The sequence below is a fragment of the Petaurus breviceps genome, unplaced genomic scaffold (assembly GCF_028583685.1).
Source record: "Petaurus breviceps papuanus isolate PSGF00001 unplaced genomic scaffold, PetGlider_PUasm1.0 90842, whole genome shotgun sequence".
In the NCBI taxonomy this organism is placed as follows: Eukaryota; Metazoa; Chordata; class Mammalia; order Diprotodontia; family Petauridae; genus Petaurus; species Petaurus breviceps.
In genome coordinates this window covers 476,423-497,745 of record NW_027187358.1, presented here as the reverse complement: position 1 = coordinate 497,745, position 21,323 = coordinate 476,423, and the positions used below count along the sequence as shown (strand labels likewise).

The 21,323-nt window shown below is 40.3% G+C and overlaps 2 protein-coding genes across 2 annotated transcripts in view; one reads left to right on the top strand and one right to left on the bottom strand.

The window, feature by feature from the left end:
* The window catches only part of THUMPD2 (THUMP domain containing 2), an 82,079-nt gene extending 69,390 nt beyond the window's left edge, over window positions 1-12,689 (top strand). Inside the window, exon 9 of the mRNA XM_069071573.1 lies at window positions 12,111-12,689. Coding sequence (XP_068927674.1) covers window positions 12,111-12,184 — 74 coding nt within the window. The 3' untranslated portion in view covers window positions 12,185-12,689. The remainder of the gene's footprint in view (window positions 1-12,110) is intronic.
* TMEM178A (transmembrane protein 178A) overlaps window positions 3,430-21,323 on the bottom strand; it is an 84,861-nt gene continuing 66,967 nt past the window's right edge. The window contains exons 2-4 of the mRNA XM_069071575.1: window positions 19,871-19,984; window positions 17,003-17,140; window positions 3,430-4,453 (exon numbers count right to left, since the gene is read on the bottom strand). Of these exons, the coding sequence (XP_068927676.1) occupies window positions 4,212-4,453; window positions 17,003-17,140; window positions 19,871-19,984 (494 nt within the window). The 3' untranslated portion in view covers window positions 3,430-4,211. The remainder of the gene's footprint in view (window positions 4,454-17,002; window positions 17,141-19,870; window positions 19,985-21,323) is intronic.

Sequence of the window (21,323 nt, the reverse complement as noted above, 5' to 3'; positions counted from 1 at the left end):
CTTCCTTCCTTCCTTCCTTCCTTCCTTCCTTCCTTCCTTCCTTCCTTCCTTCCTTCTTTCTGTCTCTCTTTCTTTCTCTCTTTTTTCCTGTCTTCTTTCTCTCACCTCTAGCATTCCAGCATTTAGTACAGTATCTGACACATAGTAGACAGTTAACAAATGCTTGTTTGCTTGTTTGCTTTGAAACAAAATATAAGAAAAGAACTTTTTTTCTAGTGCCCATACAGTTAATTTTCTTTTGCACTCTTTATTCTTGACAGATCCTTATAAGTAAAATGTATAGTTAATGTACAGGTATACTTTGAAGTCGTGCTTGAGAATCTCTGAAATTCGGGTCATAGCATTAAAGACACAGGGTCAAACATCTATATTCACAGCATATAGTAGGATCAAGTAGTTGCCTTGAGCTCAGCCCTTTGTGGATACAGCAAGGAAGGAAATAACAGGCTGCTTCCGTTCAGAGAATAGAGCCCCTGGAGAAACACGTATGCAAAGGGACCTTGCAGGCTTTCTGTTAACTGAAACAGGTGCCTGTAAGAAAGATTTCCAAACCATTGCTTTCCTAGTCCTCATCAGAGGCCTTAAAAAGCACATAAAAAGTAGGGCTGCAAATTATAATGCAGAACCATACAGGGACTAGCAGTGTTTAGGATGGAAAATAAATTCTGCATAGTCTTTAGATCACAGGGCATCACCAGTTATTTCTGGGTTAATCTGAGTTAATAGTCCTTCTAATTATCCTGATGGGGTCAGCTCACAGCACTAACAGCCTCTTTCTATTCAGCCTCATCACATAATGGTGCCTTCCTGTGTGTTTCAAGGAAATCAGTGTTGTCTATTCTGGGCAATTCCATTGTCCAGTGGAGTTTAGAAGGTCTCCAGATGTTTCCTTACGTTCCCCAGCGGCTTTCTTATGTTTTATAGGCAATGTAAACAGTAGGAAAGGATCGTAGTGTCTCAGGGTTGGAAGGGACCTCCCAGGTTAGATAGAATGATTACCACAGGAATCTCGCTAGAGAGAAAGTCTTGACCTTTTTTTGTTATGGACCCTTTGGACAGTCTCTGGAGAAGCCTATGGACCCCTTCTCAGAATGATTTTAATGCATAAAATAAAATACATTATATTTAAAGTGAATAAAATCTATTATGTCTTTAAATGCATAAAATAAATCAATTCTGTCAACATACAGTAATCCAAATATTTTAAAAACAAGTTCACAACCCCCCAGATTAAGACATCCTGCTCTACAGTATCTCCAGAGTGATAATCCAAAAGGTTCTGCTTGAAAACTTCTAGTAAAGGGGGAACCTACCATTTCTTAAGGCTGCTCATTTCTTTTTTTAGTTCTAGTTATTAGGAAGTTCTTCCTGTTATCAAACCTGAATTTATGTCCTTGTACATTCCAACCATTGTTCCTGTGTCTGCACTTAAATAGAACAAGTCTAATTCCCTTTCTATTCCCTTACAGAGTGCAGCAAGGCAGGCCTAGAATCCAGAAGACTAATCTTCCTGAGTTCAAATCTAGCCTCGGACACCTACTAGCTGTGTGACCCTAGGCAAGTCACTTAACCCTGTTTGCCTCATATGTAAAATGAGCTGGAAAAGGAAATGGCAAACCATTCTACTATTTCTGCCAAGAATACCCCAAATGGGGTCACAAAGAGTAGGACACAACTGAAATTAATCAACAACAACCACAAAAAGTGAAGGAAATTGAGTAGTTGAGGATGACACAGAGAATCCTATTTAGGAGTCTTTAACTCCACTCCATCCAGCTTCTTCTACTGTGCCTTGATTTGCCATGGTTGTTGGACCTCCCTCAAGGATACAGTGTCTTAGGTACTCTCCATTCCCCCTAACTTTTACATTTATTTATAAATGGTAAAGCAATGAAGGGAGCAGCACTCCTATGGCATATTCTTGGGAGCTGAGTGGAAAATGAGATTGACAACTGCAATCAGTTGTCAGTTTTGACACTGAAAACAGAAAGAAAAAGAAAAACAAGAACCTTGTGCAATTCAGGAGGAAAAAATACAATGTTGAAGGGGATAGTGAGAGAGAATTCTTGCCAAAAAGTTTTCTGCAGAAAATGTTCACTATAGCACTTTGTGATCCTTTTAATCCCTATTCATAATTGAACCAATAACATAAATCTTTCTAAGAGGGATGCAAGTTCTCTCGTGTCCTCTTGACCAGCTGTCTGGTTTTGGCATGCATCTGGATCATGTTTCTATGACAGCAGATGGAAAGCAGGTGACCTTGAGGGGATGGCTATTCATTTCACAACTCATTTTGGCTGGGAAGGCTATTATGGCTTAGGCCTTGCCAACAGTCACTTAAGTCCTGAGTGGATGACCTTGGCTTTTATATGTATCTTTCTTAGTATACGAACCTTTGTACCTTCTGCTCTCTCATTCTCTGAATTCAGTCATCACAAAGGGCTACCTGACCCTGACCCAACTGACCCCATAGTGGGACCAGGTTTGGACCAGTTGGAGCCCATGCTGTGATATCTCTGGAATCGCCCCATTTCTTACCTGGAGCCTGCTCTTCAGACCAGAAATCACCACTCCCAGAGTCTCCCCAACCTTTTCTATGGACTTTTGATTGTTTTGCAAAACTACTTATGTAACAGCTTTGAGAGGTTGTACCTTCCATGACACTTGCTCCCTGCTGAAGCATATTTAGACCCTACTCCCTCTGCCCTTTCCAGGCTACTCCAGTATTTATGTGCTGTGTGGTGTCCCAAATTGTAACCCCCTTGCCTCAATTAAAGGCCCTGATTGTGGCATAGCCTTCCTTATTTTAGGTTGCTTTTTTTTCTGTCATTACCATCTCTGAACTATCTTTGAATGGTGGGTACCTTGTAAACAACAGAGATTAGGCAGGATCATAGGGCTTCCTTTTTAACAGACTCTCCAGGATCACTGTAGGTGATTCATCAACACTCTATGCCCTTTTGTACAGCTAACAAAGCTTGGCAGCAAGGTGGCACAGTGGTGGAGCATTTGGGCCTGGAGCTAAGAAGACTTAAGTTCAAACCCATCTTCAGACTTGTCATTTGACCCTGGGAAAGTCACTTAACCTCTGTTTGCTTCAGCTTCCTCAACTAGAATATTTGGGTAGCAATTTTGATGGGTTTGGTGGTTTGTTGTTTATTTGTAATATAAGATATATATACATATATATATATATATATATGTATTTTTAAAGGGTAAATGGGAAGTATGACTTTTGTCAGTAACTGGAATGAAGTTTTCTGTGAAGTAGGTATATGCTTCTATTTTAATTAAACAATAATGGCTAAGCCCATTAAAATGAAACTTGTGAAGATTCTGCTGATACACTGACATTTGTATCCATTATATAGTTGGGATGCTGAATTGTACTGTATGTAGAAGGCTATCTATAGAAAAATACACACAGACTAACAAGAGGGGAGTCATTTAATACTGAAATCCAGTTAACATAAAGAGACTGAAATTGCATGGCAAGACATGACTTCAAACAATACTGCATAGAGTCACTTACTATCTCTTACATAGTCGATTTTGTTTTTCAATACATTGTTTTCAGTCCAGTAAAAAGACATAGAAGGGACTTCAATAAAAGCCAACCAAGCAAGAATCTTCCCTAGACAAAGAATATCCACAAAGAATACATAGATATTTGGTGATGACACAAGACACCATCAGGACAGTCAGCTTTGAATTCGGGAGATGCTGCATTAAAACTTAGCAAGCATATAATAAATGACAGCAAAGTAGGTTTGCTTTGCTAAGAATCATTTTGCAAATAGAAATCACTCCCTTGGGCAATGGCTATATACAAACTTTCTTAAACCAATGCAAATCATCCACTTTTTCTCCCCCCAAGAGGTTTTTCCCCTTTATTGGCCCAAGGAACGTTCCATGGTGCTGCCCCCATGAGACACATCCAAACGTTACAGAAACTGCATACATAATTCTTTAAAGCACTTGATTCCACAGTATTCATGTCCTTAGAATGGCTGTGGGCTTTCTCTTTGATGCCAGTTGCCCAGGCAGGCCAGTAGCATCCCTCTTGCCTCCCTCTTGGCTGGCAGAAGACATGCTGGAATGTAAAGGATCCATTTGTGCTTGGATTCCCTACTTGAGCTTCAACTCAACTCTCTTCCGAAGTCCTCCGAGCCAAAAACAGGCTGGTGAGCACTGAATTTGCACGGGAACAGTCAGACCGTGGAGTCCCTGGTAGACTTTAGGTGTGCGATCTTGGTCCGGCTAACAAATGGGTAGGCAGTGCAAAGACCTCCGGCTGCCACAATAAAGCCCAAACTGCACCAAGCACAAAACATAGACCAGCTATAGCCATGGTCCACATCATCAGGCAGGCTATAAATTAATTTTGGGAGCCGGTTCAAATCATAGGAGATACTGGCAGCATAAGTGCACAGAGAAATAGTGCAAAATATCCCTAAAAAACAAACACAAACAGAACAAAGATCAGTTAAAGTCTCAGCAGCAGGCAGGTTAATTTCAGCCTGGATTGGGTTCCATTCTTGTCAACCATGACTCACGTGGTTTGGGGCAAGTCACAACTGGTTGGGTCTCATCTCTAAAGATAAGGGGCTGGACTGTTAGTGAGAAGAGAGCTAGATTTGGAATCCAAAAGACTTGGGGTCCCAATCCTGTTTTTGACACTTATTAGCTGTATGATATTGGGTACTTCATTTTAACTCACTTAGCCTCAGTTTCCTCCTCTGTAAAATGGAGATGCAAGTAGAACATGTGGTAGTTACCTCCTCACAGAATTGTTGAGACTTAAATGAGATAATGTATATAAAACACTTGACGAACTCTAAAATGATATATAAATGCTAGTTACTATCATTATTATTTATTAATAATAATTAGACGAAATCTAGGATTGTTTCTAGTTCAATAGTTTTAAGATTCTATGATAACAGGGTAACAATTGTAACTTTAGTGGAAGAGACATTGTTTCTTTCTTAGGAGGCATAGCAAGTGAGTCAGGAAGATGTGACTTCTAATCCTACCTTACATAATTATGACTTGTATGATCCTGAGCAAACCACCTAACCTTTCTTGGCTTTAATCGTTTCACTGAGATACTACTAGCACCCATCTCCCAGGTTGTTAGAGGATCAAGTGCTTTACAAACCTTAAAGTGACGTATAAATGCTAATTGTTGTTACTATTATTCTTAAGCAGCATTCAAACTATATTACCCCCTTAATGATTCTTACTTATCTAGATAACATACTGTTTTTTGTAGCTCATGTTTCCAATGAATTTCCATAGGTATTTGCATCATTTAATAATTATTTGAATCCATTCGTTCTTCCCAGACACTTTGAGGAGTTGAAAGATGAGTGCAATAGAGATTATATTTTTGAACCCATTCAGAATGCCAACAAATTAAGAGACATGATCAGAGTGGCCACAGTCCAAATTAAACCCATTGGCTTTTAGCATCCATTTTCTACCAACACATACATTTGTAATTATCTCAAACAGCCTGGCCATTAAAAATCAGGTCTGGGATAAAATGGTAAGCCCCAATGCTCAGAGGCTAAACAACCAGCTGAGAGCTGAAGATTTTTAGCAAGTATAACTAGGCCCCAGTGATATGAATGTTTCCATTACATAGCAATGACCTTCTGAGGATTCTCACTTTTGATTGGCATAGGATGACAATGAGGCCCAGGTGCTTAACTAAAAAAGAAAGTGCAGGGAGGGAGAAAGGAGGTCATGGAAACCCAACCTGGCCCATTAGGCTGCACATCAGAATTTCCAGATTCCATTCCTTGTTTTCCCACTGACTTTAGGACTCGAAGAAAGCTAGGTCTCTTCATGATTTCATTTTGTTGGTCTGTTGTCGTTGCTGTTGTTTTGTTTAATGCTCGTATGAGATAAAGGTGCCATTAGTTTGAGAGTTGCTTTGGGCTCTTTAGGGATATACCATTACTAAAAGAGATAGTGAGAAGGACTTGGAAACTGGGAGGAGAAGGTGTAAGGTTAAAGAAGAGACTCATTATTTGAGAGCTTTGGGGATCAGAGTAATTTTCCAAAGACCTCAGAAGAGGTAGCAATTTTAAGGAAATTTAAAAATAAATCATTAAAGGTGATCTGTTAGATGTTGACTCATATTCCCCATCAAACTAAGTTATCACACATTCCCGAGGCACCTTTCCCCCCAATGCACATGTAGAAAAATAAAAGATCTAAAATGTTGAAAAGAAGTGCTGAGATCCTTTGATATTTTCTGTACTTTTGGGGGGTGGAAGGCAGAGGAAGAGAGTTAGCAAAGCATTAGTTTCCTCCTTCTTATTCTAGACTACAAAAATAAACATGTTACTTTGAGCAACTCAGGGAGGGGAAAGATCAGAATTAAAATATTTTTCTTAAGGAAATATCTTCAAAAAGGAATTTTCCTTTTCTTTCTTTTAAACACCGTGAAAAGCATTCTTATTCCTATATGACCATTTAAGCTAAACCAAAACAAAACACTGTATGTTTACAAGGACCTTTTAATGAATGCTAGTAATGGAACAATAAAGTAGTTTGAAAAATTGATCTCCAGGGTATTAACAAGTAGGATATAATAAAGCTATGACCGGTTCAAAGAAAAGAACTGTTCTTTGTAGTCAATTATACACAGAAGAATAAACAAAAACATTTCACAAACACAAAAATATAATATTTTCAAAGCTTATATTAAGCCTAGGCCTTTAAGCATCTTCTGGAAACTGAGGCTTGGGAAAGGACATTTTACCAAAATTTAATGTGTTTTTTCAGGATAATTCAGCTAAATTAGAAATGCTATATCATATCTCAGACACAATGGGATACTATCTCTTCATTTCTTTAAAAAAATAATAACTAGCATTTAACTAATGCTTTAAGATTTGCAAAATTATTTGCATGCATTTTCTCACTCAGATGTCATAGTATGACTTTGTATAAATTGTTTGGGAAGCACCTAGGTGGATCAGTGAATAGAGTGCTGGGCCTGGAGTCAGGAAGATCTGAGTTCAAATCTGGTCTCAGATACTCACTAGCTGTGTGTCATTGGGCAAATCACTTAAGCTCTGTTTGCCTTAATCCACTGGAGAAGGAAATGTCAGACCACTCCTGTGTGTGTCTTTGCCAAGAAAAGGACCCAAACAGGGTCACAAAAAGTCAGATATGACAGAACAACAACAAATAGTTTTTGAGTTCAGTCTCCTCCTCTATCTATTTACATGTCTACTTTCTCCATCTTGCCCCCTAGATGCCTTTTCCCTCCAGATCCCTCCCATTAAAATGTAAGCTCCTTGAGGGCAGGGACTGCTTTTCCTTTTGCGTGGATTTGTATTTTTAAAACTTAGTACAGTGTCTGGAATGCAATAAACACTTAATGAATATTCATTGATTTGGTTTGCCGTCAAGTAGAGGCCAGCTGTGCCCACTCACAAAGTCCTTCCCCTGCATTCCCTTCTTTCTAACAATATACACTCTACTCATATTTTGTGACCCAGCTCAAATCCATCCTCATTATGAAGTCAGAAGGAGGAGGAGGAGGAAGAGGAGAAGGAGGAAAAAGAGTTAGCATTTATATGGTGGTTTAAGGTTAGCCAAAAACATTACAAAAATCTCATTTGAGTCTCACAACAACCCTGAGGTAGGTGTTGTTATTATCCCCGATTTACAGAAGAGGAAACTGAGGTTGACTGAGGTTAAGTGAATTGCCCTGGGTCATATGAGAGGGAACTGATGTCATATTTGAACTCTGGTCTTCCTGACTCTAGGTCCCCACACTATTTTTGCTACACCATCTAGGTAGCTTGGTACATTGCAAAGAAAATCCTGTTTGTGGTATGTGTTGGACTAGATGGCCACCAGGGTCTTTTTAGACTCTTAAATTCAATGATTCTGTGAAATGTTCAATATTTAGTAGAGCTATTATATTCATTTCAGATAAGTCTAGTTTATGATACAGTAGCATTTAGTTTTTTGCACTGTACTTTTATGAACAGTTTATAACACTCTCAGGGGCCCTGGTATAATCAATGTTTACAGTGAATTTCTGATTATTTTATAAGACCTAGACTTATTTTATTATTTTAACTACTATAAAAGTCTGTGTTGTTTCTTTGCTTTCATGATATACTATGGGTTACAGCTATGATTTCACAGAATCACTGTATCATTTATTTGACACTGAGTCATAGGTCAGAAACACAACCCTCAGTAATAACATTTTGTCTATGGGAAAGTATGATCCATTCCTAGAAATGCTGCTTGTTTTTATCTGTGTCCGAATACAATTCCCTGCTTAATCTTTGCTCCTTTGCTCCAGTCTCTGACAAGCAGATGGCCCTTCTCCTTGGTAGGATGAATCTCTCTACTTGTGCCCTTTATTCTGTATTATTCACCAATTTACCCCTATAATCACTTCTCCCCACCCTTTGTTGCTCATCTTCGGTCTTTCCCTATTCACAGGCTCCTTTCCTGCTGCCTATAAACATGCCCAGGTCTTCCCTGTCCTTAAAAAAAAAAAAACCCTTCATTTGATCATAACATCCCTCAGGCTATCATGCTCTCTCTCTCCTCCCTTTCACAAACCCTTGGAAAGGGTCAGACATCTGTGCTTACAGTCTCCATTTCCTTTCCTCTCATTGTTTTCAACCTGTTCTAATGTGCCATAGGACCCCATCACTCAACTGAAACTGCTCTCTCCAAGGTTATTAATGACCTCTTAATTGCTACATCTGATGGTCTTTCTCAGACTTCATCCTTCTTGACCTGTCTGCAGCTTTGGACACAAGTGACTGCCTCTCTCCTGTGGATACCCTTTTCTCCCTGGGTCTTTGCAACACCTCTCCCTCCTGGCTGTTCTCCTACCTGTCTGACTGCTTTTTTGCTGGATTATCATCCATATGACAAATTGTCTCTAGTATCAGCATTTTATGTCTTTTATATCTCCATTTCTTGTACCCAGGACGATGGCTGGCAAATAGCAGATGCTTATTTAAAGCATATTGATTGATGGATGGGTGTATCCCAAGGTTCACAGAGGGCCCCCTTTTGTTCTATATCTCAACTCTCTTGGAGTGATCTCAGTGGCTTCTATTGGTTCAATTACCATCTCCATATAGGACTCCCAACTCTACATATCCAGGAGCTCATCTCTGTCCTGAGCATTTGTCCCACATCACCAGCTGCCTATTGGACGGCGTCATCTGTCTATCTTAGAGGTATCCCAAACTCCAATATACCCAACACAGAAATAATGACCTTCCCTTCCAGATGCACATGTCTTCCCACCTTCCCCACTTCCATCAAGGACACCACCCTCTTGCAGGTTGCAAGTTTGTAACCTGAATCTTGAACCAGCTTTTCTGCCTCATCCCTCATATCCATTCAGCGGCCAAGTCCTGTAGATTCAAGCTGCCTTACCTCTCATATCCTTTTCCACTCCACTCCAACTGCCCCCAACCCAAATTAGGATCTTGTCACCTCTCACCTGGACTTTTGCCACCGCCCCCTAATTAGTCTCTTTGCATCCCACCTCTCCCCCCTTGACTGGGTCCTTCCCACAGCTGCCAGTTTAATACTGCAAGGACAGTGACTCAAAAAAATTTGGTGAAACTAAGATCAAATGTTGTTGACATTTTTTGTTGACATTTAAAACCTTTTGTAGTCAATCCCTAATCTCTTTTTCAGACTAATTTCTAGTTTCCCTCCCCCTCTAGGTCATAGTCAAACTGAAGCTTATTTGCTATTCCTGGTACACAGCATTCCATCTTCTGCCTCTGAGGTTCTGTAGAGGCAATAGCCCTTAGACCTGAGCTTCCCTGCCCCCTCCCTCCTCCCTCTTCATGTAATCCCTAAAGTCCTTCCACCCTGAGCTCCAGAGGTGTCTCCTACTAGAGATCTTTTCTGATGCTAGTGCCCTGTGATAGTAATGGCAATTAAAGATTCCCCTGTATTGGCTTGGTTTTCAAATTGATTGTATTAAAACCCAGAGTTTGTTAATCCCACCTGTGGGATGGGCTTGTTGATGTGAAAAGAAAGTCCTGAAGTGGGAGGAGCTGGTGATGTAGATTTGGAGAGACAAGAGAGAGGCGGAAGTCCTTTTTGGAAGCAGCACCTCATGGAGAGGGAGAGACTAAGAGATTGCTGGTGGCCGCTTTGAATTGCCCTGGACTTTTGAGACCTGCCCCCTGAGCTGCCAAGGACTGAGGAGACATGGCTGTTTTGCTGGTACTTTGTCTGTCTGTTTTGATGTTATTTTGCCAGATTTGTCCACTGGTGAAAGACTGTCCTGTTGAAGAAGTCCTGGAACCTGGCATTTGGTTAAGAAGGCCTGAGACTGTCCTGCAGACAGAGAGTGAATACTGTCCACTGGTGAGGGACAGTACTGAGAGTGAATACTGTCCACTGGTGAGGGACAGTACTGTTGTTGCAGGGGTCTGGAGACTGTCCGGCAGACAGAATGAATACTGTCCACTGGTGAAGGACAGTGCTGTTGTTGCAGGGGTCTGGGAGCCTTTCTGTTGGTTCAGAAGCCCTGAAGAAGGATTTTCTTGTTGTATGTTTACAGAAATCCTGGGAGAGGGCTTTGCTAATGTGTTCAGGGGTTCTAGGACTGTTCTACAGACAGAGGATAAATTCATGAAGGGACTGGCAATGTATCTTATGGCCTTGCTAAGCTTTGTCTCTCCAGGAACTAAGATTGCTGAGAACTTGCCTCGTGTCAAGATGAAGAAAAGACCTCCATTTGGGTATTAAGTGCTGTGTTTAAACTTGATGTAACTCTGGGGTAGATTCAATTGTGATCCAGGGGTGGGGAACTTTTGACCTTTTTGTGTTCTATGGTTGAGCAAATGAATGTATTTTACTTATGTTTGGAAACTAATCTCCATTTGAGAAGAGGGGCTTTGTGGTGGACTTAATTAAGGTATAGCCTAGGGGTGGAGAAGTATTTGGAACAGAGACTTTGTAATTGATTGAATGATTGGAAAGTCCTGGGGTGGGGTAGGCCTTGGAGATGATTTAATCACACTTAGTAAATGCTGTATTTTGAATGATGTCATGTTTTGATCTTCTCTGTTCTGGGTTTGTTACTGAATAAAATAGAGAGCACCTATGCTGGTATTTTGAACCTGGGAAGTTGCCTTTCCTTGGCATTACATTACATGCCCTTGTGGCCTCTAGGTTGCACAGTGAATAGAATGCCAGGTGATGAGTCAGAAAAACCTTAGTTGAAATGTGGCCCCAGACACTTCCTAGCTGTGTGATCCTAAGCAAAACACAGAACCACTACTTGCCTCAGTTTCCTCAACTACAAAATGAGGTTAATAATAGCACCTCTTTCCTAGGGTGGTTTTAAGGATTAAATGAGATGATATTTGTTTTGGGGGATTTGGGGGGGGGAGGGCAATTGGGGTTAAGTGACTTGCCCAAGGTCACAGGGCTAGTTTGTATGTTGTGTATGAGGTCGATTTGAACTCAGGTCCTCCTGACTCCAAGGCCGGTGCTCTACTCACTGCGCCACCTAGCCGATCCATGAGATGATATTTGCAAGGCACTTTATACAATGTCTGGCAAATAGGAAGGAAGGAAGGAAGGAAGGAAGGAAGGAAGGAAGGAAGGAAGGAGGGGGGGAGGGAGGGAGGAAGGAAGGAAGGAAGGAAAGAAGGAAGGAAGGAAGGAAGAAAGGAAGGAAGGAAGGAAGGAAGGAAGGGAAGGATTTAAACTGCTTGTCTATTCCCCCCCCCCAAAAAAAACTGTTATTTTTTATAATAACATATATGTATATGTGCTATTTTCCTTAGTAAGTTCTTTGAGGGCAGGGATGAAATTTCCTTTGTACCTCTGCTACCTATCAGAGTAACATGCCCTAAGTCCTAAATAAGCACTTGTTTCATGTATGCAAGCATGAATGAATGAATAAACTAGACTAGGGCGTGGTTTATGCTAATGACTTGCTGCCATAATAATTTCCTAGCAAGATGTTACAGGTGATATTTTTTAAATATTATAGATTCTGCTTCCTACAGATATATGAGAGAAAGGAATTCTATCAGATACTAATTAGTTTCTTTCCATTTCCTCTCTCTCAGTCCCTTTGCCCACTGGAAAGGGTCACAGTAGCACAGCTGAGTTTCCTCACTGTACCCCTCCAAAGTGGCCATAGACATTGGACATCCTGCTGTGAGGGGAAAGAGAAAGAAGTCTGCTCAATGGGAATCCTCCCTGGGAGTGAAATGGGCAGCTGGAGAAAGGAAGGAAGAGGAGAGCCTGGGGAATGTTCCCACGTGTGCACAGACACTCTGCAGACTACCTACTCCGTATGTGAGTAATTAGGAGCTGTCTGTAAAGAATAAGACAGAAGAATAAAAATCTGACACACATAAAAAAGCCTTTCCATTTTAACATAGCATACTGACATAACACTGACATTCTTCCACTGAAGAGTCTGCTAATAAACAGATAACGGGATGAAAATCAAGACCCTCTATCTAAAAATAGCTAAGTTTAGCATTCATGATTTGTGGGTGTCAGGTTGATTCAGGCTGCTGGTGACATTCCTTTACTTAACTTTTTTGCTTGAGTCAAATGGATCTCCCTACCCCACCCCATTTCACTCATATATTCCATTACTAAATGTATACAGTCAACATTAAATATGTATACTGAATGTGATGAATGTGTATATTATTTTCTCCCATGAGTGGAATTATCTCAGTAAGTCAGGTTTTGAAAGTGGTCCTTAGGGACCAGATTGTGAGGAAAGGATCCAGCTGGGCAGTGGAAAATCTCACCTGTGGTAAGATGGGTGGCCAAAGAAGAGGAGCGCTTAACCTTTGGAAGAACAGTAACCCATATCTCTGTTGGGTTTGCCAAATTATGTATTGAAATGAATGAACATTTTATTAAGTTCTTGATGTATGTTAGGCACTGTGCTAAGTGCTTAGAATGTAAATACAAGCAAACTAGACATTCCCTACCTTCAAGATGTTTGCATACTTTGGTATGGGGGGGGAGGATGGAGATAACATATAAAGGGGTATCAGAAGGAGGGGTATGATTTATTTACATACTGCATCATGGTTGGAAAAGCCCTGAGAAGGAGTGTGGTGCCCTGGCTTCATGAAAACTCAACTCTCAAAGCCCAGGGTCCATGGTGGGGCAGACTGAGATCCAATGGGAGGGGGACAAGGAATATGGATAGCATGCAGGTGGCTAAATTTGAAAATGAACAGCAAGTCTGAAAAAGACTGGAAAACCCACAGTGGCAGTGGGCTGGTTCTAGGGAAAATAAGATAAAAACTCACCAAGGAAAGGCTATGCAAGGCCACCAGCCTCACTTTCTCCTCCAGAGCCATCTGGGTCCAGTGATCAGATACTCATCAGGATGACTGTGCATGGCCCAGGATGCAATGGGAGACCCTGGCACTTTTAGGTTAAGGCCTTTGCAGGTGTTCAGTTAGAGTGAGGTAAGTAGTTACTGAAGGGATGATCCCTTTAATAAAAAAAAATCTAACTGGGAGGGGAAGACCCTCAGGATTGCTGGACAAAAGAAAAACAGTTACTATTTAGTGTTTATTTAGCATTTACTATTTTATGATTTTAAAAAACAGAGGAGGAGCTGTGCTCGAAAGGGAAAGATACTGACCTGGCCCTCCTAACATTCAACTACACATCTGGTTTCTTGAGCTTTGCTGAGTTTCCGACTAACTTTTATTTAAAACTAAATCAGTCTGCCCTACTTTCTCCTGAGATACTCAGAGAACTCCTGGTTTCTATGGTGCTTTGGCTGATTTTACTGCTGCCAAAGGTTTTAGATTATCCATTCATTAACCACATTAAAAGATTTCTTTTAAATGTACTATGGTGGGTGGTGATTGCCAGCACCATCATTTCTCTGATTCTTGTTTTTCTGCTTCTCAGAAAGCACAGGTAGGGGCTTCTTCATCCAGCAAGATTTCAGTTTCTCTCTCTTTTTTTCTTTCTTTTTTTTTGAGTATTAACTCAAATATAGGGAGGATGGTCCATGAAATGGGGAAAAGGACTAGCTTTAGTCAGAAGTCCTGGATTTAGAATCTTGCCCCTGAAATGGCTTCTGTGATTTTTTTTCCAAGTTACATCTTCCTTGGAAGTCAGCTTACTCATCTTTAAAATAAGAGGACTTAATTAGATGGGTTAAATGATCCTTTCTAGATCTAAATCTATAATCCTACATAAGAGGAAAACTGGATATAACAGTAGCTAGCATTTCTATAGTAGTTTAATGTTTGCAAAGCATTCACAAACACTATCATCTCATTTGTTCCTCATGCCAGACCCTAGATGTAGGTACTATTATTATACCCATTTTACAGATGAAGAAATTGATGCTATCTTTTTTCTTACACTTAAGAACACCAGGGGCACAGAATCCATTTGGATCTGGGTTGCTGAAGTTCCCACCTGCTCTCAAACAATGAATTTGAAGTGAAAGTCCTGGGAAGTAACCTGCTTGACAAATTCCATAATCCAAATCCTCTTCCCCCTCATCCAAACCCTGGGAGCTAAAACACTAGCTTCCTTATGCTTACCCCTTTGTTATCAATGTATCTCAGCACTGATACTAGGAAACAAAAAACAAAATAAAGCTGGAACAGGGTTAACTTTCTTACTTCCTTATTCTTCATTCCTACTTCCCTGCTCTGTATTCCAACCCACTTACCTGATCACTTAAAAAATACCTTCATTGGGGTGGCTATGTGGTACAGTGAATGGGGCACCAGCCCTGGAGTCAGGAGGACCTTAGTTCAAATGCTGCCTCAGACACTTGATACACTTACTAGCCATGTGATTTTGGGCAAGTCACTTAACACCAACAACCCTCCAAAAAGCAAAAAAAAAAAAAAAAAAACCTTCATTTTACTGGTCCTGTAGAAAACAGGCAATCTCCCATTGGCATCATACTGACTCTTTGTTTCAAATGGCATAGAAGGTCTGGGGAGGCCTTTGGTGGGATGATAGATATCATTCCCTCACCCCAGCTGCTGCCCATTGTGGGCATGGGGGCCACTCGCTGAAACTATTCTGTTACCAGCTGTTTTCCTCCTTTCCTTGTGAAGTTGGTTCAAGCTATTTCTATGTGGGTGCCACCTTTCATGTGAACTCCCTGGTGCTGCAGAGTGCCTGCTACTGTGGTACTTTTTCAGGGGGAAGGTAGAGACAGGAGCAGAGAAGATGGTTATGAAGCCTTTCTAAATACCACTTTGGCTGCAGCACCATTCCAATGATGGAAGAGCCATCTCTGTGTTAGTCATGACTACTGTCAGCCCTTGAGACTTGGAACAGCTCAGCTGCAGATTAGCTCCTGGCCTGGGGCAGCCAAGGGTGACCAAGAAGCTTTTAGCTAAGAAAGACTCTGGGTTACTCCTTAACAACTGAAGACTTGTTATTAAATGACCTGGGGGTTCTGTAGCACACTATAAACTATGTGAGAAATTCCATTCCCTGGCTTTGTTTGGAGGAAAATATCACACACACACACACACACACACACACACACACACACACACCACAGTACAAGCAGTTTAAATAATGGAACTCTAGGGAAGTTGAAACAAGCTTATTCTAAATGATTACATGTCTGTGGCAAAGGTAATTAAGTTCTGATGTTTGGTATATTTTATGGAACTATTAATTGGCCTATTCACTAAAAGTGTTTCATTAATGCATCAACCATTACACGAAAGGCTGTAAAGGAAAGCACACTATCCTTCACTAATGTCAGACCAGACCATTTTGGTCACCTAGCAATGGCAGAAGCCAGTTTGTAGCCTGTAAAAGTGGGGAGGAGTTGGGAATAAAGAAGCAGATGAGCTAGCCAGACCCTTCTCCTTTCATACCAAACTGCCTTCCCTGGATTAGCCAAAGAAGATGAATTTCTCTTCCCTGTGATGTAAGACAAGGAACAAAAATGAGTCATCGAAAATCCAGAGGGACACACAAAGATGTGAGAATTCTCTGGACTCTACAGAAATTAACTCCATGTTCTCTGCCTTTATGACAATCTGATCTAATCCCAAACTCATATACTGCTTTATCAGTGGGGAAAAAATGCCCAAGGAGACTCTATCATTTGACATTATTCATTCTAATACCTCTATGTACAAATGCAAATAATTGAGGATTGTTCTATATCTCAATAGTATTCTCTGTATTCAAGTACAAGAATAATTGTGTCCAGTGATAAAAGACAGTAAGTATCAAGGGTACAATGGACAGAACTTAAAATCTAAATTCAAGTTTAGTCTTGGCCAATTGTCAAAGAAGTCATTTAATCTGGTCAAATCTGGTCAAATTCCCTCTTCTAAGGATGAAACCTTCTTTACCTAGTAATGTATAGAACTATGGTAAGGGACAGGTGAAATAAATTATGTGAAAGAACTTAATTACTGAAAAGTATTAGACAAAAGTAAAGTATTATTAATTATTTTAAATTTAAAGTAATATTAATTATTTTTTAAAATGCATTATTCTGTATAAAGCATGATGATGGTAATAATGCACTCTCAGTAAGACATGGGGCTTTGAATGGATTTTCCATTAATGTGGGTGACCTGTGCAGCTCTAGCTACAGTTTCTGCCTTGGTTTCCTTTAACGATGAAAGGCACATATTTGTAAGAGTATAGGATAGGGCTGGGTATCATATGTGGGGATGGACCAGAACAATCCAAATACCTTACATTTCCAGCATGGTTAGCAGCATCTTCTAACCATTTGGTCAAACTTACCACTCTAATCATAAAGGAAAAGAATAGGATTTATTTTCTGGCCTTTTGGTTTTCTTTGCTTGATGACAGACATCTCTTACTATCTTTTAATCCAACAGCTATAATTGGGAAACCCCCAAAACAAAGGTCATTGCTTAGACAGTTACTGCTGGAAGAATCAAAAAGAATCTATGGTTCACCTTTCATGGGTAGGGGAGAGAGGATATTTTCACCATACCTGTCATAAGGAAGAGCAGTCCTGCAACATGCTGGGTAAGACTTTCCTCCCAAAAGAAACTGACAGTGGCCACAATGCAGCCACAGAGGAGCACGGCTGCAGCCATTCCCAGGAAGCCCGCTGTGATTCTTCGTAAGTCTAGTGCCAGAAAAGGAGAACAGAGTTGTTAATGCAACTGTCAGCTACAGAAATGAAATAAGAAAGAGCTTAATATGGATATTGAAGGGGGTTATATCATTGATTCCCTAGGGGACGACTTTAGGAGTGTAGGCCCTGGGACAAGGGGAGGTTGGGAAGACCCTGTTCTGAGTACTTCAAAAGAGCAGAAGACGGAGAATAAACAGATGTACAGAGGAGAATAGAAGGTGGATGAATAACCACAGGCTCTCTTGACTACACAGGCCATTTTATTGTTGTTGTTCATCCATCCTACTTGAAGAAGACCAATGACAACAGGAAGATGATGCCTTGATTTGCAAGTGAATTGGATTCAAGTGAGACAGGGCTATGCAAAGTCATCGGCCTCACTCTCTCCTATGGGTCATCTGGGTCCAATGGCAAGATATAGATCAGGACAACTGGAGATGGCCCCAGATGCATAGGTCAAGACAAAAGAGAAGTCCCACGGAAAACTAGGCTTGAAGGAAGAGTGGGTTAACCTGAAACATTCTTCAATCCAAAATTGTGGTTTACTTAATGCAATAACTCCCAGTGAGTAAATTCTAGTACTATAGACTGGCAAGTATTTTGCACCTTAGAACCTTAGAGAGTTGTCTGTCAGAATAGTAAATATAGACATAGTGAATGCATGCCAGTAATTTTCTGCACTAAAAGATTAAACTGATTGACCCAAGGTCACAAAGTCAGTAGGAATCAGAGGAGTGTCTGACTTCTCTATCTACTTCCTAGGCTATGCTGCCTTTCACATCAAGGTTGCTAATACAAAAGCCTCAATTTATGCTATAAAGTTGGTCAGCACTATCCCAGATGGCATCCTCAAAGGAGAGAGATTCATCCTTTAAGGAAAGAGCTTTCCTAAAACCTTTTTTCAATGGGAAAAAAAAATTCTCAATCTACATAGTTACAGGAAAATAGTCTAAGAATGTAGGCAGCTAAGTGGTTCAATGGCTAGAGCTCTGGACCTGGAGTTAGGAAGACCTGAGTTCAAATCTAAACTCAGACACTAGCTGCGTGATCCTGGGCAAGTCATTTAAAGTGTTTGCCTCAGTTTCCTCACTTGTAAAATGAGCTGGAGAAAGAAATGGCGAATCACTTCAGTGTCTTTGCCAAGAAAACCCCCTACAGGGTCAGACATGACTAAAGGACTGACTAACAACAGCAACACTCCAAGAAAGTCACATTGTGCTAAAGGGGAAGATCGCAAAATTAGTAGGTAACTTCCTCCTCAGGATCCTGTCTCAGTCTAGCTCTTGCAGAATCATATTTGGTATCTGTATGATTCAATGATAAAATTGTCAAAGTAACTCATAAATCTGCTCCTAAATAATTAAGACATGAGAACAACTTAAATAAGTATTCACTTTGGATTTGCTGAGAAAAATGATTAAAAGTTGGCCATCACAAGGAATTTTCAGGAAGTCTCACCATTAAGAAGCAGACCACATTTTATTCTTGTTCTGGTGACTTCGAATTCCTAATGACTGTGGATTTTAGGTACAATATGCATGAGTGTAAGACAACTCAATATTCTGATTTGAGTTTGGGTTCAGCCCATTGGAGTGGCAGGGAAAAAAACACAAAGCTATTCCTCAGCACTGATCTGATTCAGGATTTCCATATGATTTGTTTTTATACAATAGCTTTTCCTTTCTTTGTTTTCCTCAGGGTTTAGCCCAGTGTCTGGCACACAGTCCGACTTTAATAAATGTTTACTAACAACAACAAAGAAGATTTGTCCCTGTAGTTGTGTTCATTAGTAAACTGTGTAAGTCTTGTGTTTGCTTTAAATATTTTCTTAAAAAGTCATCTCATCTACTACTGCTACCTGATAGCTGTCATCATGGAGGATTTTCTACCTCATTCAGCTTCCTGAGTGGGATGGGATTATTTCTGGTGTTCTAATGTGTTTTCCTGATGAGGAAAAAGATAATTGCTGCCTTAGAGACATGCTGGTACCTACAGCTCCTCCCAAGAAAATTACCAACATAACGTTCACAGGGATATTAGAGCAGATGTACAAAGACCTGAGAGAGAGAGGAGATGGGGAGGAAATTGTACAAGCAAAATAAAAAGCATGAGTAACTACTGGATTAGACTGGGGTGATTATTTCTTCTCACTCAATGCCTCAAACTCAGTTTGTAAAAAACAAAGCAAAGAAACAAAACCCCAACAATGGAATTAAACATTACCTTGCACTTGGGGACAAGCATGTGTCTCTCTCTCTCTCTCTCTCTCTCTCTCTCTCTCTCTCTCTCTCTCTCTCTCTCTATCTCTCTCTCTCTATCTCTGTGTCTGTGTCTGTCTCTCTCTCTCTCCCTCCCCCATCTCTCTTTCCCCCTGTTTCTCTGTCTCTTTCTCTTTCTCCCTCTCCTCTCTCTCACTCTTTTTCCTCCCTCTCTCTCTGTCGCTGTCTGTGTCTCTCTTCATACACACACACATGTATACACACATATGTACAGGCTCAACTGGTAAACAAGTCAAATCCCCTTTACACTGAATTAGTTTCATCAGCTTCTTACTATATATGATTGGGTCCCAAGGGCAGACACACACTACACCACCTCAATGCCAGCACCTACTCGGGTGTTGTTTCTAGGTGGAATCCAGCTTGGGCTCTGGTAAGAACAAGCTCTCATGCAGGAAGTCTCCACTTTCTCTTGGACACCTTCCTTGGGGTAGATACTTACGAAGCAGGTGCCATTCATCTTGCTGGATTGTCTTGGTTAAATTAAATGGAATGTTTCGCAAACGAATTGGCTGAGAAAAGTGATACTTGATAGCTGTGCATCTCTGGGCGATACCTTGAAGAAAATAAGAAAATAAAAAATTTGTTTTAATAGCCAATTTTCTAAAGAATCAGTATGAGAAAGAATGATGGATTCATAAAAACCGCTGAAGAAGGGAAAAAAATATTCATTAGTCATCTATTGATTATCCTCCTTAATGGAGGGATCCCTTTGCTCAGATAATTCAAAATAGCAAATAATTTTCTTTAAATTACCCTTCTACTTCCCTCCCTCTTCCATGTTTCTGTACATGGATATTAAACTGAGTTCCCATCAATATCTGAGTACTATATGGAGGAAATGGGACAGGAGAATACTACATGACTACATAAAGTCAGCCTGAAATTTACATGAGTATAATTGAGGATAGACTAGCTAGGGCTAGCAATAAAGAATTAAATGCCAATGTGAAATAAGTATAAATAAATTTGCATCCAACTTGGAATAATATCCTGTTTTTAGATAACATATTTTCAATTCCTAATTTTGTTAAATCTTCATAATTTTGGGAGATAGACTGGCCCCATTTCATGAAGAAGGAAAATGAGACCCCAAAGAGATAAGTGATTTCACCACAGCCAAATCACAAATTACCTCAGCGAAGAAAATTAGGAACAACTTATGTCCAAGCCTACTTGAGAGGGGTTTGTGTGAACCAAGAGACTTGGATCCTAGTTTTCCTAAAGCTTTTCTATAGGGATATACATTCCATACTGAGTTGTGACATTCTGTATTCTAACTCCTATAATCATTTTCATCCCAAATTTGGTCATACTTTACAGAATTTTCAAATAAAGTTTATATGACCATTCTCTTCAAAGAACCATAATGATTTCTAAAAAGAGATTATATTGGAGATATATCCACTGGGTTTATGACTGGGGCAAGAAGCCTAGGCTCCTGGGTCCACACCCTGTTTTATTTCAGTTCAATTCAACAAGCCATTATTAAGCACCTACTAAGTACCAGATACTGTACTAGGCACAGGGAATACAGAGACAGAAATTAAACAGCCCTGCCCTCAGATACTTAGGTTCTACTGAGGCAGAGGAGGACAACTTGTAAATGCAAAACATGAACAAAGTAGTAGGGCTGGGAGGAGGTGGTAAAAATTGGGAAAATCAGAAAAGGACTGCTGAATAAGGGGCAGCCTGAGCTGAGCTTTGGAATCAGTTTGAAGTTTCAAGAAAGATGATTAATTGCAGGCATGGGGAACAGCCTGGACAAAGGCATGGAGGCCAGAGAGCTTTCTTTCTTCTTTCTTTCTTTCTTTCTTTCTTTCTTTCTTTCTTTCCTTCTTTCTTTCCTTCTTTCTTTCTTTCTTTCTTTCTTTCTTTCTTTCTTTCTTTCTTTC